The sequence below is a fragment of the Pituophis catenifer genome, unplaced genomic scaffold (assembly GCF_029215685.1).
Source record: "Pituophis catenifer annectens isolate HBS135680 unplaced genomic scaffold, rPitCat1.0.hap2 SCAF_4, whole genome shotgun sequence".
NCBI classification, from domain to species: domain Eukaryota; kingdom Metazoa; phylum Chordata; class Lepidosauria; order Squamata; family Colubridae; genus Pituophis; species Pituophis catenifer.
Window position 1 is genome coordinate 12,807,466 of NW_027256884.1, and position 20,693 is coordinate 12,828,158.

The 20,693-nt window shown below is 44.8% G+C and overlaps 1 protein-coding gene across 4 annotated transcripts in view; it reads right to left on the reverse strand.

Moving 5' to 3' along the window:
- The window catches only part of DACH1 (dachshund family transcription factor 1), a 423,079-nt gene extending 408,181 nt beyond the window's left edge, over nucleotides 1–14,898 (reverse strand). For all 4 annotated transcript variants that reach the window (XR_011600420.1, XM_070944267.1, XM_070944266.1 and 1 more), the window contains exon 1: nucleotides 14,216–14,898. Coding sequence is in view for 3 of the 4 variants with exons in the window: in XM_070944267.1 (XP_070800368.1) it covers nucleotides 14,216–14,898 (683 nt within the window). In the remaining variant the exon portion in view is untranslated. The remainder of the gene's footprint in view (nucleotides 1–14,215) is intronic.
- Between the last annotated feature and the right edge of the window lie 5,795 nt (nucleotides 14,899–20,693).

Here is a 20,693-nt window from a genome sequence, read left to right on the forward strand (position 1 = left end):
ACAGCCCTTTAGTCTGCTGCGCCACCAAGGCTCTTTTTCCCCAAGTTTTTTATTTTATATATACAATATGTATCAATGCATGAACAGTGTGGCACCTGGGTGGCATACATTCTAATACAAATAAAGCTAGTAATTAATCATAGTTATTACATTCAACCAACTTATATATTTTTAACAATAATACACATTTATATTAAGTTGCAATCTGTCATTATTCAATTATTCCATGCTTTCTCTTGCTATTGCTTTTATTTTATTATATAAAAATGTATGGATTAATATCCCCCCTTTCTCTTATTTCTATCTCTTATTCTAGCTTTTAATCATGTCACCCTTTATTAAAAACCATATTCTTTCTATCGTACCTAACTTCTAGTCATGTCACCTATTTATTTATTATTAATTTATTATTAACTTAAGGGTCTTTGTATATTTCTTGTCTTAAGCCGCATACCAAAGACCCTTCCATGCACATCATCATTACAAAAAGAAATATATTCCCTGATTAAACTGTATCCCGTCAGTATTTATTCAAATATCTCTCTTAAGAACTTCAGAAGGAGTTAACAAGAGATAGACAAGAATTCAGCTTTCCCTTATGGCCAATGATAACGCTAAATAATGTGTTTAGGTATGCATGAATGAAGGAATGTTAAAGTTGGGGAAATGCTTATTGCTTACACGGCCCATAATATTCAGGTACTGTGTATTGTGTATTGGGTATTGGGTACTGTGTATTGAGACAAGCACTCACAGCTGATTTTGGGGCTCCAGGCTAAGGAAAGAAAACTCTTGAACCTAAACTGATGGTGGGTCACCTATTTAATTATGGTGCTTTTTACAACCATACCCTATGAATATAGAAGCAGAGGGTTAGGATAAAGGAAAAATAACTGTCAGCTGTCATATATACCTCCAAAATTGCCTTCAGAAATCATGGGTGCTCCATCGCTGGAGGTTTTTAAAAAGAGACTAGACAGTCACTTAGGGACATGGTGACTCAGTGACTAAGACACTGAGCTTGTCGATCAGAAAAGTTGGCAGTTCGGTGGTTCGAATCCCTAGTGCCACGTAACAGGGTGAGCTCCCGTTCCTTGTCCCAGCTTCTGCCAACCTAGCAGTTTGAAAGCACGTAAAAAATGCAAGTGGAAAAATAGGGACCCCCTTTGGTGGGATGGTAATAGCGTTCCGTGCACCTTTGGCGTTGAGTCATGCCGGCCACATGACCATGGAGACATCTTCGGACAGCGCTGACTCTTCGGCTTTGAAACGGAGATGAGCACCGCCCCCTAGAGTCTGGAACGACTAGCACATATGTGCGAGGGGAACCTTTTACCTTTACCTTTTAGACAGTCACTTATCTGAAATGCTATAGGTTCTCCTGCTTAAGCAGGGGGTTGGACTAGAAGACCTCCAAGGTCCCTTCCAGCTCTATTCTATTTTAAAGTAGTCGACCCCGAATTTAAGAGGACACCTCCAAAAGGGGGAAAAAAAAGATCCTTTCTGCCTGGTTTAACCAAATACAGGTAATCCTTGATTTACAACAGTTCATTTAGTAACCATTTGAAGTTACAATGGCATAAAAAAAAGGCACTTAGGTCCATTTTTCACATTTATGATCGTTGCAGCATCCTGCATGGTTCCATGGTCAAAATTCAGACACTTGGTAACTGACTCTTATTTGTGACGGGTGCAGTGTCCCCTTTTGCGACGTTCTGACAAGCCAAGTCAAGGGGGGAAGTCAAATTCACTTAACAGCCATGTATTGTGACCCGTCAGCGGCCTGTGCAGATTGTAGCTGATTCTGACAGTGAGGAGGTTGGTGTGGTGTTGCGCCAGCAGCCTGTGCAGCTGGCACTTGAGTCAGACAATAAGGAGGCTGGAGAAGATGTGGTGCCAGAGGCAGGGATTCAGCCAGGGCCTTCAGAACCTCCAGAAGCTCCCTTAAGTGAAGAGGACGAAGAGGAGGAGCTTCTTCTCGATGCACGGGCGCGCAGAGCGGCCAAAAGGCAGGAGTGGCTCCTCAGGAGGAGGTCTCCTCGAGAGTAAGGTTTGGGGCTAAGCCTATTTAAGGAGGAACACTGACTGAAGCAATTTGTAGGGAACAACTTTAGTTCATTCTCCTTCATGTCTGGATTCTCTGCAAATTGCTTCTGGGCTTTCTGCCAACCTTAGTAAGATTGTGATTACTTTATCTTTGATTTCTTGTAGGCTATTAAGAAAGTTTATTAACAGCCTTTCTTTTGAAAAAGACTGTGTTATTTTAGTAAATTACGTTTGGTACCAACTGTGTGTATGCTGTGTTTTTTGGGATCTGTAGCTGGGGCAGAATACCATGTGACTAATTTAACAACTGCACCGATTCGCTTAACAACTGCAGCAAGAAATGTCGTAAAGTGAAACAAAACTCGCTTAACACACTGCCTCACTTAGCAACAGAAATTTGGGGCTCCATTGTGGTCATAAGACAAGATTCAGCTTTTCTATGATCATTCTTATACAGCATGGTATAAGTGGCTGTGAATTCATTTCTAAAAGATACTTAGCCATTGATGAGTGCTAATTACTGTGATTACTGCCCAAACAGATTTTTTTTGCTCTATCAAGTCATCAAATTCTTATTTTCCTGATATAATGTAAACATTATGAAAAAGAAGAACCACAACCATAGCAACTTTTCCACAGCTCCAGAGTTGAATGGGTAACTTTGAGTGGTACCCAAAACTGTTCTACAGTGGTATTTTTTCCCAGCTAGGCCACTTAAGATGCCCTAGGATTTCAGCTCTCCGAGTTGGGATATTGATGTTATCAAAAGAGCCGAGGTGGCACAGTGGTTAGAGTGCAGTACTGCAGCTACTTCAGCTGACTGCTAGTTCAGCAGATCAGCGGATCAAATCTCACCGGCTCAAAGTTGACTCAGCCTTCCATCCTTCCGAGGTGGGTAAAATGAGGACCCAGATTGTTGGGGGAAATATGCTATTTAGTATACTGTGTTTGGTGTAAGCCGCCCAGGGTCCTCGGAGAATGGGCGGCATAGAAATATGAAAAATAAATAAATAAATAAATAAATAAATAAATAAATAAATAAATAAATAAATAAATAAATAAATAAAAACTCCAATTACATCAAATACTCTTCCGGAAAATCCAGAATAAAACTTCAATGCATATTACTTTGCTTAAAAAATTATTATTATTATTATTATTATTATTATTATTATTCAGCTTGAAAATCTGTAAGGAAGGGTAAATGTCACCTCATCCTTTAAAAAAAATGTTTTTCTTATCAATTTTATGCTAATTGAATACATTAACCAAAGCAGAAAAAGAAGCTGTGAAATGGGTTGAAAAGTTCAACAAGATAGTTTTTGAAAGTCATTTGTTTTGACTGAACAAATGCAAACTTTTTTTTTCCTCTTTCCAACTCAATGGTAATGATGGAAGGAAATAACGCTAATGGTGTGTGTATGTCATGATTTACTCCATCTGTCTTGTCTATGTATGGGCAGTGACTTGCCTGTTCTAAGGTCCCATCCCTCCTGGTCACATGACCCAGAGTAGCATATATGCAGACTGGCATATGCTTCTGTTGCCTATATACTATACCAGGGGTCAGCAACCTGCGGCTCTGGAGCCGCATGTGGCTCTTTCACCCCTCTGCTGCGGCTCCCTGTCACTCAAAATATGTGTCACAACCACCAATGTGCAATACTCGCCAGCACATGATTTATTGAGCTTTTCAACCCCTGGTAGGCCAAGAAAAGAAAAGTTTCAGAATTCAACTACATATGCTAGTTTTGTGGCCACTCAGGAAATAGTCAGGCATGGGAAGGGTTTTGTGGCTCCCGGTGTTTTCTTTTCTGTGGGAAACGGGTCCAAATGGCTCTTTGAGTGCTTAAGGTTGCAGACCCTTGTACTATACCAACAAAGAAATACACACAACACAACACACTCATTTATTATTACCCTGCTGCCGATGAGGTTGGAAAGAATTACAGAAGTTGAACTCTGCAAGAATTCCCTAGCTCAGGGGTTCCCCAACCCCTTGGTCTATGGACTGACACCGGGCCACGGCATTGCAGAAAATGGGCCATGCAAACAAACAAAGCCCCATCCACGGGATGCAGGCAGCACGTGAAACCACACCCCCTCTGGTTCCACAGAAAAACCTATTTCCATGGAACTAGTCCCTGGTGCCCAAAAGGTTAGAATAGAATAACAGAGTTGGAAGGGACCTTGGAGGTCTTCTAGTCCAACCCCCTGCTTAGGCAGGAAACCCTACACCACTTCAGACAAATGGTTATCCAACATCTTCTTAAACACTTCCAGTGTTGGAGCATTCACAACTTCTGGAGGCCAGTTGTTCCACTGATTAATTGTTCTCACTGTCAGGAAATTTCTCCTTAGTTCTAAATTGCTTTTCTCCTTGATTAGTTTCCATCCATTGCTTCTTGGCCTGCCCTCAGGTGCTTTGGAGAATAGTTTGACTCCCTCTTCTTTGTGGCAACCCCTGAGATATTGGAACACTGCTATCATGTCTCCCCTAGTCCTTCTTTTCATTAAACTAGACATACCCAGTTCCTGCAACCGTTCTTCATATGTTGGGGGACTCTGCCCTAGCTTGTCTATCTGATCCATCTCTGATCTGATCTCCTGAAGTTGGGATGTCAAAACACACCAGACAAATTATTTCTCCTGATCGTAATTTCCTCCCTCTTCCATCTCTCTCTCCCTCTCCCTCTCCCTCTCCCTCTCCCTCTCTCTCTCTCTCTCTCTCTCTCTCTCTCTCTCTCTCTTTTGGATCAAAATGTTATAACCAAAACCTAAACTCCGACTCCAGCAAGCTACGACAACCACAGAGACGATCCAGCAAAAAAAAAAAAAATTCTTCCAATTATTAGAATATTTTAAGCAACATGAATGTCGAACAAATCTACCCTAAAGGCAAAAACAGTAAAACTGACACTTATTAAGGCTCTCCCTTGAGAAATGGCATGTACATTTCAGAATCCTAAAATGCCAGTTTGATTAAACTGAGTTAGCATTTTAAAACAGAAAAAGAAATGGGTTTTTTCTCTGATAGAGAATAATACTATTCTGAGCACGGCTGAACTTTCCATCAGTAGAAATATTGAGAAATAAGAAAAAAATAAGAAAAGGTAAAAAAAACCTATATGCGCTGGTATCAGTTACAAATTGTTGACCGAAATTATTATTCCCTTTTCTGGAGAAAAAAGAACTCTAAAGAAACTGGATGTTGATTTAATGAAGAATAATTCAAGGTAATCCAGAAATCAAGCACAAGAAAAAGACTATAAATATGTATTAAAGCAATTTAGTGTACGATTTCAAGGTACAATAGTCTCCAGGTTTTCAAAATAAGGCTGCATTGCTTCTAATTCAGTTGCTGCAACTTCTTCCTAAACAAAATGTTTAATCTTGCTAGTGTGTGTCCTTAAATAAGATCTCTTGGGATCAATTCAATAGATTCCAGTATAAATGTGCTTAAGAAAGAATCTGTGATTTCAGAGCCCAACATCCCCAACTGACCACATCAGGCACTGTGTAGGAGTAAGACGTTCGAAGGACAGATACAAAAGAAGGCCAGCGAGGCAGAACAAGAAAGTAAAAAAACAAAATACAGATAAGCGAGTTTGTATTTGAGCCTTTGCACAGCCTCATCATAAACAGTTAACATGCTTTTCAAATGTTTAAAAAAAAAATCACCTCCTAAAATGAAAGCTATGCCACAGTGAAGCACTGTATATTGTACGCCTTATTTTTTCGCACAAAACTGACTTTTTTAGAAGGATTAAATCCTGTCTGAACTAGGAATCATTAACAACTCATCAAGCCTCATTTAGGGGGAGAAAAAAAAATAGGTTCGTGAGTGAAGAATACTATCAACAGATTCATAACTCATGCAAATAACAGTCTTCGGATTCCGGGCTCAAGATAACTGGAATGAATCAAGCTGACAAGCAGAAGAATTAATATTAAAAGATTAACCTTATTTAAGATCTAAAAAAAAAAAATGGGCTGTAGCCAGAGTTCCACCAAGTGGGTCTCAATAAAACACTAATAACTATACCGCATAAAAATAAAATCAACCTTTTCAAGCATGCTTACTTAAAATGATTACTTCAGGTGCAAGCAAGCTGCACCCAGTCTGTCTGTATAACCAAAAGCTCTGGCATATGTGGATCTTCGGATTTCCATCCCTTTGTATCAAAGCATGAAACATTTCCTATTCCTCTTAAAAGTATCTGATGGAAGAGGGGGGGAAAAATCACTCCTTTCCAATCGTCTTTGGAGAAAGGCTCCCCCCATCCCTTTTTTTTTTGGCCACGTACTGACTTTAAAAGTCAATGCTTGTCAGGAAACGTCCCCTTAAGCAACTTAAAACCCATCACTGTTTTTTTTTAAAAAAAATTAGCTGATGCCAAGCCAGCCAACGTTGCTGCACTGTTGAGTTATATTGTAGGAGGGGAAAACTGGTGTCCACATGCAGATTTGCATAGAAATCTGTTTTAAAAAACGCCGAACGGAATGTGAAACAGATGGGGGAAATACTGATTTTAAATAATTTGACTGGCCAAAATAATTTGATGCCACTCTGTTCCTCCAACCAGCTACTGAATATGTGATGTTTTAAACTGACAACGATCAGTCTAATTATGTCTTTAATTATCAGTCTAAGATTATGTACACTGAGAGTGTATGCACCAAAGACAAATTCCTTGTGTGTCCAATCACACTTGGCCATTAAAGAATTCTATTCTATTCTATTCTATTCTATTCTATTCTATTCTATTCTATTCTATTCTATTCTATTCTATTCTATTCTTCCCATTCCCATTCCCATTCCCATTCCCATTCCCATTCCATTCCATTCCATTCTATTCTATTCTATTCTATTCATCACCCTCTGATTGTTCCCATTGCATTTCCAGATATTCTTATCCTCAAGCAAGAAGAGGCATAAGGCATTTTGCATAGGCACTCATTAAACATCTTGTGTATATATATATTTATTTACCGGCAGCTAATTAATACCACTGCCAGGTTAATGTCATAAATCAACAGAATAATTTGAAATAAAAGAGCAAGGATCCCTGATCCAATTTCTCCATTTCCATTTGTGATTGCAAAATATACAGGGCACTCAAATACCACACAATGAATATGTAGATTTGGGATAACTATTTAATCATCTTTCTACAGGCATAGGCTCACAGTATAAGGCTAAACTGAAATTTTTGGACAAATATTTAAGCATGTACATCATTCAAGATAAACTTAAATATAGAGATCATGCAACAGTTCCTTAGAAGTTAACAAAGTATACTCCGCATCTTAAATTGTCAGCATTATATCAATTGATTTTCACCCATTTAATAATCGAACATATTGTATAATTTCATACACAAATATACAAAGAGATAAATACTGTAGATTTACTCATTCAGTTTGTAAAGATTTGATGCTATTCGACTACCATTGTATTCTAAACTATTCTTTGTATTCTAAAGTAAACTTCCTGAATTCAATTGGCTTAAGGCTGCAGTTATGTTGCTACATTGTTTGAAAACATTTAGTTTTGCATTCAGGTTTCTTTCATCTTTTTTTTTTTCTCCTGGCAAAAGACAACGTGATTCATCCAGAATAAACACAAACACAAACCGCTCTTTGTATGAAAAGTGAGAATAATAACCGACTACAAATTGCACGCGGGCAAAAAATGTTTTGCTTCTTAGCTGTCCTAAATACGTTTGTTTTAGCTGCTTTTCACAAATTATCTGCATGTTTAAAATTGCATGAACGGAGCCAGTGGGCTCTAAGATTTATTAAAGGTCAGTATCACTGTAAATTTTTCAAACTCTTTAGTATAACCAAAGGATCAAAATATGGCAGAGAGTTTATTTCCTAAACCAGAATATGAGTCTATATTTGTCACATTGAAAGCAGGTAAGTGCACAATGAAACAAAACTGTATGATGAGGCTACACTTTTAAGTGTAAATTAAAGTTGTCTTCCTAACCCTTTAACTCAATCACCTTATTTTAGAATTGGAAAGTTAGATTGCAATTATTTAATTAACTTTGCAACTATGTTCTGTTTAATTTGTATTCCACATTCAAATGTGCTGGGTAAAAATGGGGCGGGGGAGCAAGTAACTCCTAATATAAATATCAGAATGTTTATTAGTATAACTGTAATGAATTTTGTATAAATATTATCGTGGCAAAAGAACTCACAGCTCTATTTAGAAAGCATATTTTTGTAGGCATTCTTGTCCTTTCTACCTGTCTGCCACCAATAAATTTAAGAACATACTCAGCTGTTGAGTGAAATCTCACTTGCTCCAGAATAAAATATCTGCTTCATAAATCACGTAATGTAAGCCTGTTGTTTGAACAGCGTTTTGATGTTTAAATAAAAAAAAGACCTAGGACTATACTGAGGTATGAGGTATGCCAATAAATATTATCTGTCTAGCATATCTCCAAGTTGTGGTTTCAAAACACACAAGGACTTAAGTGTGCAATCTCTTAGCATATTGTCCTTCAAAATCCATAAATTCCCATCTGGACCACACACACACACACACACACACACACAAATTAAAAATAAATTATAAGCATCTCTCCTAATGATCTCTCCTAATTCTATTCTATTTTATTCTAATCTAAATCCTCAATTCCATTTGGCCTGTTCTTCAACACTTTCCTGGAAGACAAGCAAAGGACTAAAGGAGTCAACCTTTGTTGGCTTAGGAAAGGATTATTCTTGACCCAAGGAGATTTCAAGAAAGAGACTGGGTCATAGCAGCATTCACAAAAGTTGTGTTAAGGAGTTCTGAAACCAACAAATCCAGCTCTTTATTTCACTGGGGCTTTGGTGATCATCCCAAGAAGCTGATCATCTCAACTCATAAACTAGTTAAGCCCTGGGTTGTCTTTACTTTAGGTTAAATGCCTGTGGAGCTTCTCAGTCATCCAGGTCATAATTGTCTCAAAGGTGCTTCTTTTTCTTCAAAAGGCAACTGGGTTGTTTTTCTTGAGGAAGAAGAAAACTTTATACAGTAGGTTTGAACCCCTCTAAGTTGACTTCCCAAAGAAGAAGCTTTCCAAACCAAGCTATTTCACATTCCCAGGTGGCCAGCACAAAATATGTGCATGGACGGCCTAAATTTAAAGCTTTTAGCATCAAAATTCTGAAGACCAATCTTTCAGTTCCATTCCTGCTGATTATTAGACAGATATTTCATCTCCTTTTTGTGTTTGTCCTTCCGTTCATTCTCTATTAGTTCCTTCACAGTGGCATGCCTCTTCTACACTAACACTATTTTCATTTCTAAATTTTATTCCCACATATTATTCAGGGGGGGAGGAGTACAATCTGTTTATTTACTGTTCCTTGCTTTTCCTGGTCCACCAGTGGTCAACACAATTCTTTCTTTCTTTTGACATGTTTGAGTCCCAATCTACTTTGTAGTTTCACATATGTGAAGCCCACTTTTCAAAGCTTCCAGATGTGTAAAATAAAATCAGCAAAGCAAACCAGAATGGGAAATTCTATTCTGTTTTTCAGAAGAATCCGCTTCTAAGACAGAGCTCCCCCCTTCTTAAATGCATGTGAAGGCTTTCCTATTAAAACAAGCCTCGCATCCTTGTTCAAACAGAAGCAAATTAGACAATGATGGCAGATGAGAATAAATATGCTATATGGGTAAGGAGAACAAGGGAGTCTTTGGATTATAAACTGCACAGTGGAATTTTCCTTGAAAGGGTAACATTTTTTTGTAAGTATTTGATAGCAACGGAGGCCTAATGAGTCAAAACAGGAAAGTAAATTAGGATATCATTCACAACAAATTATTATCTTTCTTGAAATACCATCGAATTGAGCTGGGGACTACGATGCACTAAATAGTTAGTCTCACTATACTAGGTCACAGTCACAGCACTTCCCTTCCCTCAAAAAAAAATGTTGTTTAGTTGTCAACTTGCTAAAAGGTATAAATAAAGAGTGCATTGATTACTGTGGAATTGCCCTTTAATTCAGCCACAAATATCTACTGCTCACAACTATCTTTTTAAGTGAAATGAAATAACCCCAATGGAAGCAGGTTTCTGAACTGAATGTTGGAGGGGGGGGTCAGAGAGAAATTGGGGGGGTATTTGTCACTGGAAATTGCAGGTAGTGATAAAAAAAGGGTAAATTTTTTTACCAAAAAAATATTGCTGTATTTTGGCAAGATGGGGTTCTTTTTAGGGATAAAGTTTTCTACTTCAAAATCTGTTTGCTGAGAAACCGCTTTCGATAAACCGATTTGCCTTACAGATTCAAGCATCAAAATACATCAATAATCTGTGCTGGGCTATCCTTTGACAGATAACGGGGCTCCTGCATTTTTGGACACACAGGGGAGGGAAGACCCACTGTGAGATCTGCTTCCAATCAAACCCACACATTTTTATGCCCAGATTACATTTCTATCAAACTTCAAGGATCTGCCCAATTTTTCAGAGGGTCCCAATCAATCATGAACATCAATTGAATGTTCCACACACTCTAACAATATCATGGCAGCCTACGCAGGAGAGAAATTGTCTGGTTAAAACCTTTACCGTGTTTTTTTTTCCCCAGTTATTGTTTTGCCTTACTTAGAATATTCTTGGGCTATCAATTGCAGAAAAGGCTGCCTGAGTATCTGCTATCTGTCCCCTCTCCTTCCAAACAGATTCTCTTTCAATTGAGCACCGTCTCACCACCAATCCTTCCAAAAAGGCAAGACTTAAAATTCCCCAAGCTTTTTTAAAGGAATCAATGAAGCAAAATGAATAATGGGCGGTTGTATTCTACACCCTCAAATCGGGGGTGGGGGGGGGGGGGGCAAAACGTCAGCAACAGTTTGGTTAAAAACCTCATCCAAAGTTTCTCACAAGGTTTGTCCAGAAGAAAGAAAGAAAGGAAGGAAGGAAGGAAGGAAGGAAGGAAGGAAGGAAGGAAGGAAGGAAGGAAGAAAGAAAGAAAGAAAGAAAGAAAGAAAGAAAGAAAGAAAGGGAAGAACCGGTGCCCCAGTCCTGCCCTCCTGTAAATCCCAGGAACGTGGCTTCTTTTGTTTTGAACTAATTAACCCCTCTCCCATCTCAATTCCCCACCACCCACAGACTTCAGTTCCAATTCTAAAACATTTTGTTTGCCTCCTGAAAAAAGAAGATCCTGCTTTGGTTGGAAATCAACCAAGGAGAGAAGTAACCTAGGACTAAGGGGAATTTTTTTTTTCGAACGGTGAGAACAATGAACCAACGGAGCAGCTTGCCTTCAGAAGTTGTGGGTGCTCCATCACTGGAGGCTTTCAAAGAGAGACCGGATAACCTTGTCAGACGCTACAATTCCCCCCAAGTTGTGGGTTTCCAGAGGACCCCTCAGTCAGGATGCAGCCCACCAAAGCACACACCCCCTCCCGTTAGCTTCTCTGTCTTCTTTGCACAGTTACTGGACACACTTCCGGCTGCTGAATTACATATACAAAAAACATCAGAATAATCAGGGAAACTCTACTGAAAAGTTTGGTGGTGGGAAAACAAGCTAGATTCCCCTCCGTAAGGTGGCAAAAGAGCAGAAAAGCACAGGGATGGAAGCCCCACCCCACCCCCCGAACTATGAAGCCTCATTGCAGAAGTGATACTTTCAGCCTTCCCTAAGCGATGGATGGATGCCCACCTACTCTGCTTGAAGATAACCAAAGAGTTCCCTTTCCCAAGAGCCACAACTCTTGGGAAGGGAATATACTGTCAAATTGTTGTCCAAGCAGTGTCCTTTTTTCCTTAATTTACCTATTCTGGAACTAAAAAAAAAAAAAAAAAAAAAGTTGTCGAGATGTTTGTTCCAAAAAGTTTTCATAAGACACCTGAACCCCAGAGTTTTTAGCCATCAAGTAATGAGGGGGAAAAGAGTCCTCTCGTAGACTTATTTTTTTTTTAAAGAAAAAATAATAATTGCATAAAAACAACCCTGCATCTGCCTTTGCAAACGAGCCTTCTTACCCTTTGTTCGCCTTAAATAATTCAGTTAATTAAAAATGGACATGCAAATCTGAAAGGCCTACTGTGCTCTTATCCCTTTTTTCTTTTTCTCTTATAATTTTACTTAGTCAAGAAAGAGAAGACATATCAAATTGCAGATGAAACTCAAATTGCTGCTCAATTTCAAATACATTAAATGAAAATAAACCAGGAAGAGGCATCTCTACCTGGCTGTATGCCACACCTGAATATATTGCTGCTTTTAAATCCAGTTATACTAAGCATCCCTTACAACAACTCAGTTCAAAAATCAACTTTGTCATTTATCCTCTTAACAGCGAAACAAAGTATAAAATATGTGTAACTTTTGGGAGCAGAGTAACATCAATGTGATATAAATGTGACAACTGTTATGTGTTTAACTAATTCATAAGGAGAGAAAAGAAACACTTATATCCAGCAATTATCTGTCTTTATTAAAGCAGTGAACTCTCAAAGGCTGTCTTGCTGAAAAGCCAGATCTATGGAAAATCTCCCATTCATATTTTACAGCCTGTCTCTATATGTGCAAAAGGAGGGTTAGGAATTATATTCCTCAACCCTTACACAAATTACAATTCTCACACAACTCTGGCTGGTTTAAACATCCAATTAGCATGCATTTTAGGCAGAGGCTGGGTAAAAGATTAGAGATCTGGACTGGCAGTCCTTTTGACCCCGTCTTTCCTTAAATCAATCCCAGCCAGTGCAAGCTATCTCTGTTCCCCTCTTGACCCCCTCAGCTGTTCCCAAACTACCCCTTGTTCCATGCCCTACTCTACCCTACCGTACCCTACCCCTTGGCTAGGATTTGTGTGAGAAAACCCCAGTGAGGATCTAGGGAGGCTTTATAAGATCTTGGAGGCTTTGCCAGGCATCGCTCCCGGCCGACACGCAGCAAAGAGATTTATACATATCCCACTCCCGAGTTATGCCCCGGTTCCCCAAAACTTGCTCAAAATATTGTTTGAAAAAAAATAAATAAATCGGTGTAGGTCGTGTCCTTCGACATCCGCAGGGCGAAGCTGCAAGCGGGAACGCTTCGTCCCGTCTGAAAAGGCGCCGGTTCTGTCTAAGTTACTCTTGAACTGGCTGCCTCGCGTGCAGACCCTTTCGGGGTAACGGGATGGGGAGAGACTCCGCTCAGCCGCGGGGTATCCTCCGGGAGGGAACCGCAATCGCCGGACGGGCAGGGGTCTCGCGTCCCGGCCCGAGAAAGGAGGAATCCGTCCACCTGTCTTTCTCCTTGGTCCAGAGACAGAGGCTCTCTCTCTCTCTCTCTCTCTCTCTCTCTCTTCACTTACTAAACGCGAAAAGGGAAAGCAAACGCGGGGGCGGTCTGGAAAGACTTTAAAGGGACCCGCGGCGCCAAGGATAAAGACTTAAAAAGACTTTAAAAAAACTCGGAACTGGACGCGGAACTTTTCAACAGACCCCAACCCACCTCCGACTCTCTTTCTTCTTTCTTTCTTTCTTTCTTTCTTTCTTTCTTTCTTTCTTTCTTTCTTTCTTTCTTTCTTTCTCTCTCTCTCTCTCTCTCTCTCTCTCTTTCTTCTTTCTTTCTTTCTCTCTTTCTTTCTCTGTCTTCTTTCTCTTTCTTTCTTTCTCTCTTTCTCTCTCTATCTCTTTCTTTCTTTCTTTCTTTCTTTCTTCTTTCTTTATTTCTCTCTCCCTCTCTTTCTCTGTCTTCTTTCTTTTTCTTTCTCACTCTCTCTCTCTTTTCTTCTTTCTTTATTTCTTTCTCTCTCTCTCTCTCTTTATCTTTGTTTCTTTGTTTCTTTGTTTCTTTCTTTCTTTCTTTCTTTCTTTCTTTCTTTCTTTCTTTCTCTTTCCATCTTTCCTTCCCTCTCCCCACCACTCTCCTTCCCTCTCTCTCTCCCTCTCTCATCCTTGTAGCGAAGGGTTTCGGGTGCTGCCTCTCCTTCCGAGGAACGCAAAGACCCCCCCACCCCCACCCGAGCCCGGCGACTCTACCCAACTTTCCAGCTCGCGGGGGAGCAGGCGCTGCGCCGCGGCACTCCTCGGAGGGGAGTGCACGGGATTCCCGTGCACCCATAGACACCCATTCACACGCACGTTCGGAACCCCCCCCTCCTCTCTCTCCCCCCCCTCCCCCCCCCTCTCTTGCCCGCGGCTCTCACCTGGCGTTGGTGCAGTCGTTGTAGAGCGTCTCGAAGTCCCTCCTGGAGATGAGTTTGCATCGGTTGACGCCGGGCTGGATGGCCCCCAAGCCGCGCAGGATGCGCACCTGCTCCACGTTGCAGACCACCGGCGTGATCTCCAGGCGCTTGAGCTTGGTGTAGACCGTGTGCAAGCCGCCCACCAGGTGCTTGAGGAAGAGGTCGAAGGCCTGCGGCAGGCAGATCAGCTCGCAGCCCTCCACCGAGAACGAGGCCACCTGGGCGCCGCGCAGCTCCACCATCTTACACTCGTTGTTCTGCGGCGTGTTCTCCACCGGCGAAGGCGTCGAGTAGACCGGTTTGCCCGAAGGCGTCGGCGGGGCGCCGCCTGCCGCGCCCGGACACGGAACGGGAACCGGAGCCGGACCCGGACCAGGACCCGAACTGTTCTCCGCACCTCCAGAAGCCGATGCCGCCGCCGCCGCAGCAGCAGCAGCAGCAACAGCCGCCGCAGCGGCCGCAGCTGCAACAGCCGAGCCGGGCTCCGGGCGGAAGAGGCCGGGGACGGTGGTGGGGGCGGCGGCGGGGGCGGCCGGAGCGGTCGGGGCGGGCGGCGGGGAGGGGGCGGCTGCCGGGGGCGCGGGGGGCGGCGGCGCTGGGGGCGCCGGCTGCGCGGCGGGGATGAGCGGCGCCGGCATCGCCATGGTCACATCAGAGGAGCCGGGTTAAGGCGAGGGGCGCTCCGGGCGCTGCCCCGCCGCGGTCCGCGCCAACTTGAGCCCAGCACCGGCTGCTTCTGCTGCTGCTTCTTTTTCTGCTGCTGCTGCCTGGCAGGACCCGCTCCGCGCTCTGCGGCTCCGGTTGCTGCTGCTGCTGCTGCTGACGGCGCGGTCCACCCTCTCGCCGCGCCCCGCGCGCTCTGCCCGCCCGCCCGCCTGCCTGCCCGCCCGCCTGCTCGCTTTGCCCGCCCGCCCGGCTCTCCCTCCGGCCGCGGCAGCGCGTTGCTGTTGTTGTCACTCGGTGCAGAGCGGGGGGCGGAGCTCCGCAACTTGCGAAGCCCCTTCAAAGCCGAGCCGGAATCATTGCACCCCCCCCTCCTCCTCCTCCTCCTCCTCCCCACAACCTCCCCAACTCACCCTCCGCCCGGCTCGGGGCGCTTGCGGAGGCCAAATGAGGGGTGGGCTGGGTTGCGGGGGTCGCTGGCGGGGTCGCTTCGCTCAGCCAGCCCTAGTAGCGTAATGGGCCCGGCGTGGGGGGTGGGGGGGTGGGGGGGAAGAGAGAGAGGGAGGGAGGGAGACGGGGACGACTCTGGCGCCCCTCCTTCTGGACAGCGGGGCGGGGCCAGCCAGGGGGTGGAGGGGCAATTGCTCCTCCCGCTTTTTCCCCTCCCTCTCTGAAAGACCGGGAGGGGTGAGAAGTTCCTGGTGGGACCCCCTTTGGGCTCCCGAGCTTCTTTCCAGGGTCCCCCCCCCGCTTGGGAGGAAAAAAGGGTCCTTGGGGCGGTTGCAAGCGAGGGACCTCCTCCTCCCCGTCTCCTTCCCTCCTCTTGCTTCCCCCCCCCCCCCTTTAAAGAACCAGATCCGCCTCTCCAGCTTGGAGCTGCCACCCAGCGCCGCGTCTCCCCGGCCAAGCCCGCGCTTGTGACTTTTGGAACCGGCTAAACCCGACTTTTAAGCCGAGCGGATGGCCAGCGATAGCCTCGATTTTCCACCTCCCACCCACCCGCAACACACCCACTTTGCTTGGCAGCCGGCGACCCTTCTTTCCCCAACCCCCACCCACCCCGCATCCCGGAGTCCCGATGCGCGCGCGCTGGAGGCTGCTTTTAAGGAGGCCTTTCACTTTTCCCCAAGGGAGGCGCGGTCACTTTCGCTTGTCGGCAGCAGCAGCAGCAGCAGCAGCGCGCGCTCTCCTCTTCCCCCCCCCCCCCCCAACGCTCGTGAGAGCAAACCAGGAGGCTCCAAGCTCTGCCCCCCCCCATACCTCCCACCCACCCCCCATGGCAGAAACTTTGCCGCACGTGGAGACGAAGTGGAGGGGAGAGAGAGAGAGAGAGAGAGAGAGAGCAGCGATGCCACTCAAAGCGGAGGAGCGCCATCCTTGTTTTCTGCGCTCCGGGAAAAGTTTGTGTTTAGTTTGTGTGTGGTTTTTTTTTTTTTTGTTTTTTTTTTTTGTCCCCCCAGGAATGGGATTCTCCTCGTGCGATTTCTTTGGGAAGTTTCTTTCTTTCTTTCTTTCTTTCTTTCTTTCTTTCTTTCTTTCTTTCTTTCTTTCTTTCTTTCTTTCTTTCTTTCTATCCTTCCTTCTTTCTATCCTTCCTTCTTTCCTTCCTTCCTTCCTTCCTTCTTCTTTCCTTCCTTCCTTCCTTCTTCCTTTTTCTTTCTTTTTTTTTTCTTTCTTTCCTTCCTTCCTTTATCTTTTTCTTCCTTCCATCCTTTCCTTCCTTCCTTCCTTTTTCTTTCTTTCTTTCCTTTCTTCTTTCTTTCTTCCTTCCTTCCTTCCTTCCTTCCTTCCCAGTTTCAGGTTCGCGAGCTCCGAATCTTTCCATCCCCCCCCCCCGATTTAGATTACATTTTTTTTTGGAAGGGATGCTTGTGCTAAACTCTTTCCTAACCGTTGCGCGCTGTGAGGGGGTGGGTGGGGGGTGGGGATCGAGTGTGCAGCGTGAACGAGAGCGGCTCGTTTCCTTTCTCCCTGAGCGCAAACCCCGTCCGCCTTTTCTCTCTTGGATTGGACGAGCAAAGGCTCGCGTTAAAGATCCTAAAAGCAGGGTTTGTAAACAGGTCTGGATCTCGTTGGAGAAAGGTGGCAGTTAGGGAACGAACTGGACTTTTGGCAAGCCTCGGGGTAGGAACTCAAACGCTTTCTGGAAAGTTGGTGAGCAGAAAAAGACTTTTTGGCTTTCTCCCCGTGTTGGGTATCTGAGTTATCCCCTCTCTGTGAGATGTAACAACCACAATCGGAAAGCCAAGGAAAGGACCAGTTTCTTGAGCTTTGATCAGCGGGCGGCCCTTTCGCGCTCGGAATCTCTCTCCTTTACGCTCGCCCACGGTCCAGCCACCGAGCCTCCCGGCGTGGAAACCAGGAGGCCATCTCTTCTACCCCTCCCTCCTCACCCCAACGGTGAGCTGCACATGCGCCGGAATGCTCCGGCCAACTCGCCATCCGAGTTGCAGTCAGAACGATGTGCAGGAAAAAGCCACCGTAGGAAGTAAAGAGGTTTAAAAAAAAAAAAATCCCTCTCCCTCTCTCTGAAATAATTAATGTCTCCATCAGTGTGGTGCACCCTTGGAGACAAATTGGTTCGGGAGGAGGAAAGATATTAAGAAACAACTCGACTGTTTTTCGTCCGTAGTTTTATTTTCGTCCAGAGTTTTATTTATTTTTTTATTCCCCCCCGCTCCCCCCCCCCGAAAAGCAGATCGCTAAACGATGACACAGAAGAGGGAGAGGGAATTGAGTGCCAGGCTGAGAAAGGCGAAGCTGCCTCTTAAAGCGTTTTGTTGGCCTTGTAAGCTTGGGGGAGGGGGGATAGGCAAGGGATCCATCAATAATGATACCCAGAATTCCCCCAACTCTATTTTTTTTGTGGAGAGATTTCATTCAATCTGGATTGCCTTTGTGTCTTCTTGTCCTTCTGCACCGACCCAACAGTTTCAGGTTATCTGGAAAATAGCTGAGCCATAGCAGGCCTGATGGATGGGAGACCACCAGGAGTGATGGGAAGAAGTATCTAGGGAAAGGAAGCTCGGTCAAACCTCTTCCAGGAACAATCACAACCTGTGTCCACCAGGAGTCAGGAAAAGACGAAGGAGACTTTTAAGGGTTAGAACTCCCGTGTTCAGTGAGTCTTTTCTGCAGGAACGTTGCCTTCACAGGAAAAAAAATTGCAATGACTATTTTGCAAGATTCAGGTGAACATTTTAAACTCCCTTTTTTCATCCTTAAAACCAGAGGAGTTACTTTAATTTCCATTCCCATCTTCAACGGTGAGGAACCGCCTCTGTTTTAACAAGCTAATAAAAATAATCCCTCCTTTAAAAACAAAAGAAAAGCAAAAATATATATAACAATTTTTCGGCGTTTCAGTAGCGCGAACACCAGCCCAATCGCTTGTCCTTCATAAGGCCCGTTTTTCCCAATCGCGCGTTTCATCGAGTCACCTTTTAAAGCTGACTCCGCGGATCTCAAAGACCCTGGAGGGGAGCACGGGAAACCGGCGGAGGGAGGGGATAAAATTTGAAGCCTGCCCCATATTTGCGCATTTCTGGTTTACAGAATAAGAGGGGAAGGTCCCGCCAAACTATTTTTGCTCACCCTCTGCCTGGCAGATCTCCAAAATATACATTCTCCAAAATATATATTATACACGTCTGCGCGGATCATCTCACCGCTTGGTTTGGAAGTCTATCTCGAGAAAGCGCGCACTGGGCCCGCGGCATGTGAGCAAAGAAGCATCAAACTGCAATTTTGGTTTTGTTTGCGTTTAATCTTGGTTGAAGTTAGTGGAGAGCTAGTTTAGGGGTTCGCGCGCGCTCCGGTTCTTTCTTAGGGAGAAAACGCGCGCCACAATCCTGAAGCTGCAAAGAAACAAAATCCCTGCTTGGCTTTTCCTGCTTGCCCAGATCCCGACCGGACGAGCAAAGCGGCGAAGGGGGAGCGAGTTTAACACACACACACACACACACACACACCCGCATTTCGAACCGCCAGCGCCGACTTTAGGATCCCGCGCGAAACCCCTAACGCGAAGGAGACACGAAAGGAAAACCGCGAATCGGTTTCGACGATTTCCCTTTCGTGAAGACGCCCCCAGCGGCCTCTCTCCTCCCCAGCGTGTTCCCCCCCACCCCTCTCCCGACTCCCCGATTCCTGGGTAGCCGGAATGATTTGCGCCTTCGCCCGGTTTGTCACGCAAGGAGTGACGCCGCTCAAATCCGGCCGCCTGTTTAAAATTCAAAGACCTGCAAATCGCTCTGTTTGTCCTTTGATGGGGCCTCTGCTGATTAAAACGCGACCAAGAAGGCTTAATTGCCGCACTAATTAAGAAGTCTTTAATTTCTTTTTCCTGGAATATTTGTTTGAAGCGAGGGTTTTTTCTCTGCTGCTGGGCACAGCTTGTTCGGGGGGGGGAGGGAGAGGGACAAGCGACTCCCCCACCCCACCCTACCCGCACCCCACCCCCGCCGCCTTTTCCTCTCCCCTTCCGTCTGTGCTACTCTTCCTTCTGACCCCGGCGGCGAATGAAAGGAAAACAGTCAGACGAGCCTAGAATTGGGGGGTGATTTATGGCTGGCCGGACCAGAGGCCGCGCGCACGGATGTGAAAAGCCCGCCGGAGGAACGTGGGAAAGGCGCAACGATTCCGGCCCTGCTTGCGCAGTTATCCTTTTCGGGAGATCAGACAAATCCGTCTATTAGGACAGCGGGAGGAGAAATAGGGCCAATGGCTAGGAGGAGGAGGAGGGGGTCTTCTGTTCATGCTTAGGCGTTCTCTTTCTCTCCTCCCATTCTTTTTTTTTTTTTAAACCCACCTCCCCATCTTCTCTTGGGTTTCCTCCTGTCTCTGGCGCAGAGACCCACAAGAGGTCTCGGGCAGCTTTTTTTCTTGCAACGCTCCCGTTGCAGACCCCCTCGAAGCTGCGCTGAAGCAACGGGGCCGCAGGCCGGGCAATGCCCAAGTTGTGCCAAGTTCTTGTTTGCAGAAGCTGCCCTCGTTCCCAGGGACAAAAATCGAAGTGACCGTTATCACCTTCCCGGAGCTCAGGGCTTGGCTTCCCAAGGGGACTCTTTGTCTCAATAAGCCCTGCCCCGTCCGGTTTGATGCGACAGAGTTGGGGTGCTTCATAGCCCCGTCGATTGGGGTCATCTGAACCTTGCCCTCTAGAAGAGCCCGCTCCAGAGGCGTCGTGATTCCTGGCCTCGTTTAAAAGATGGCTATTTTTTTAAAAAAAATGGTTTCTCCTCTCCCGCCACCAGGCTTTGTGGGGTAGTTAGGTAACAGTAACAGAGTTGGAAGGGTCCTTGGAGGTCATCTAGTCCAACCCCCAGCTCACGCAGGGACATCTATACTAGGGATTCGAACCGCCGACCTTTCTCATCGGCAAGCTCGGTGTCTTAGTCACTGAGCCACCAAGCCAGGCTCTGAGGTGGGCAGGGACCTCTTAGAGTTTGATAGGCTGGGCATTTTTCTCCACCGGACGTGAGATTTTTTTTTCCCCTGCTTTTTTTTCCGGTGGGTACTCTTCGCTGATGTAAGCCGCCTGAAGTCACCCTGGAGCCGGGCGGCCTTATCAATTATATATAAATCAGTAGAATAAGAATAAGAATAGAGCAGAATAGAGCAGAATAAAGAAGGGATAGAATAGAATAGAATAGAATAGAATAGAATAGAATAGAATAGAATAGAATAGAATAGAATAGAATTCTTTATTGGCCAAGTGTGATTGGACACACAAGGAATTTGTCTTCGGTGCATATGCTCTCAGTGAGGCCAAAGC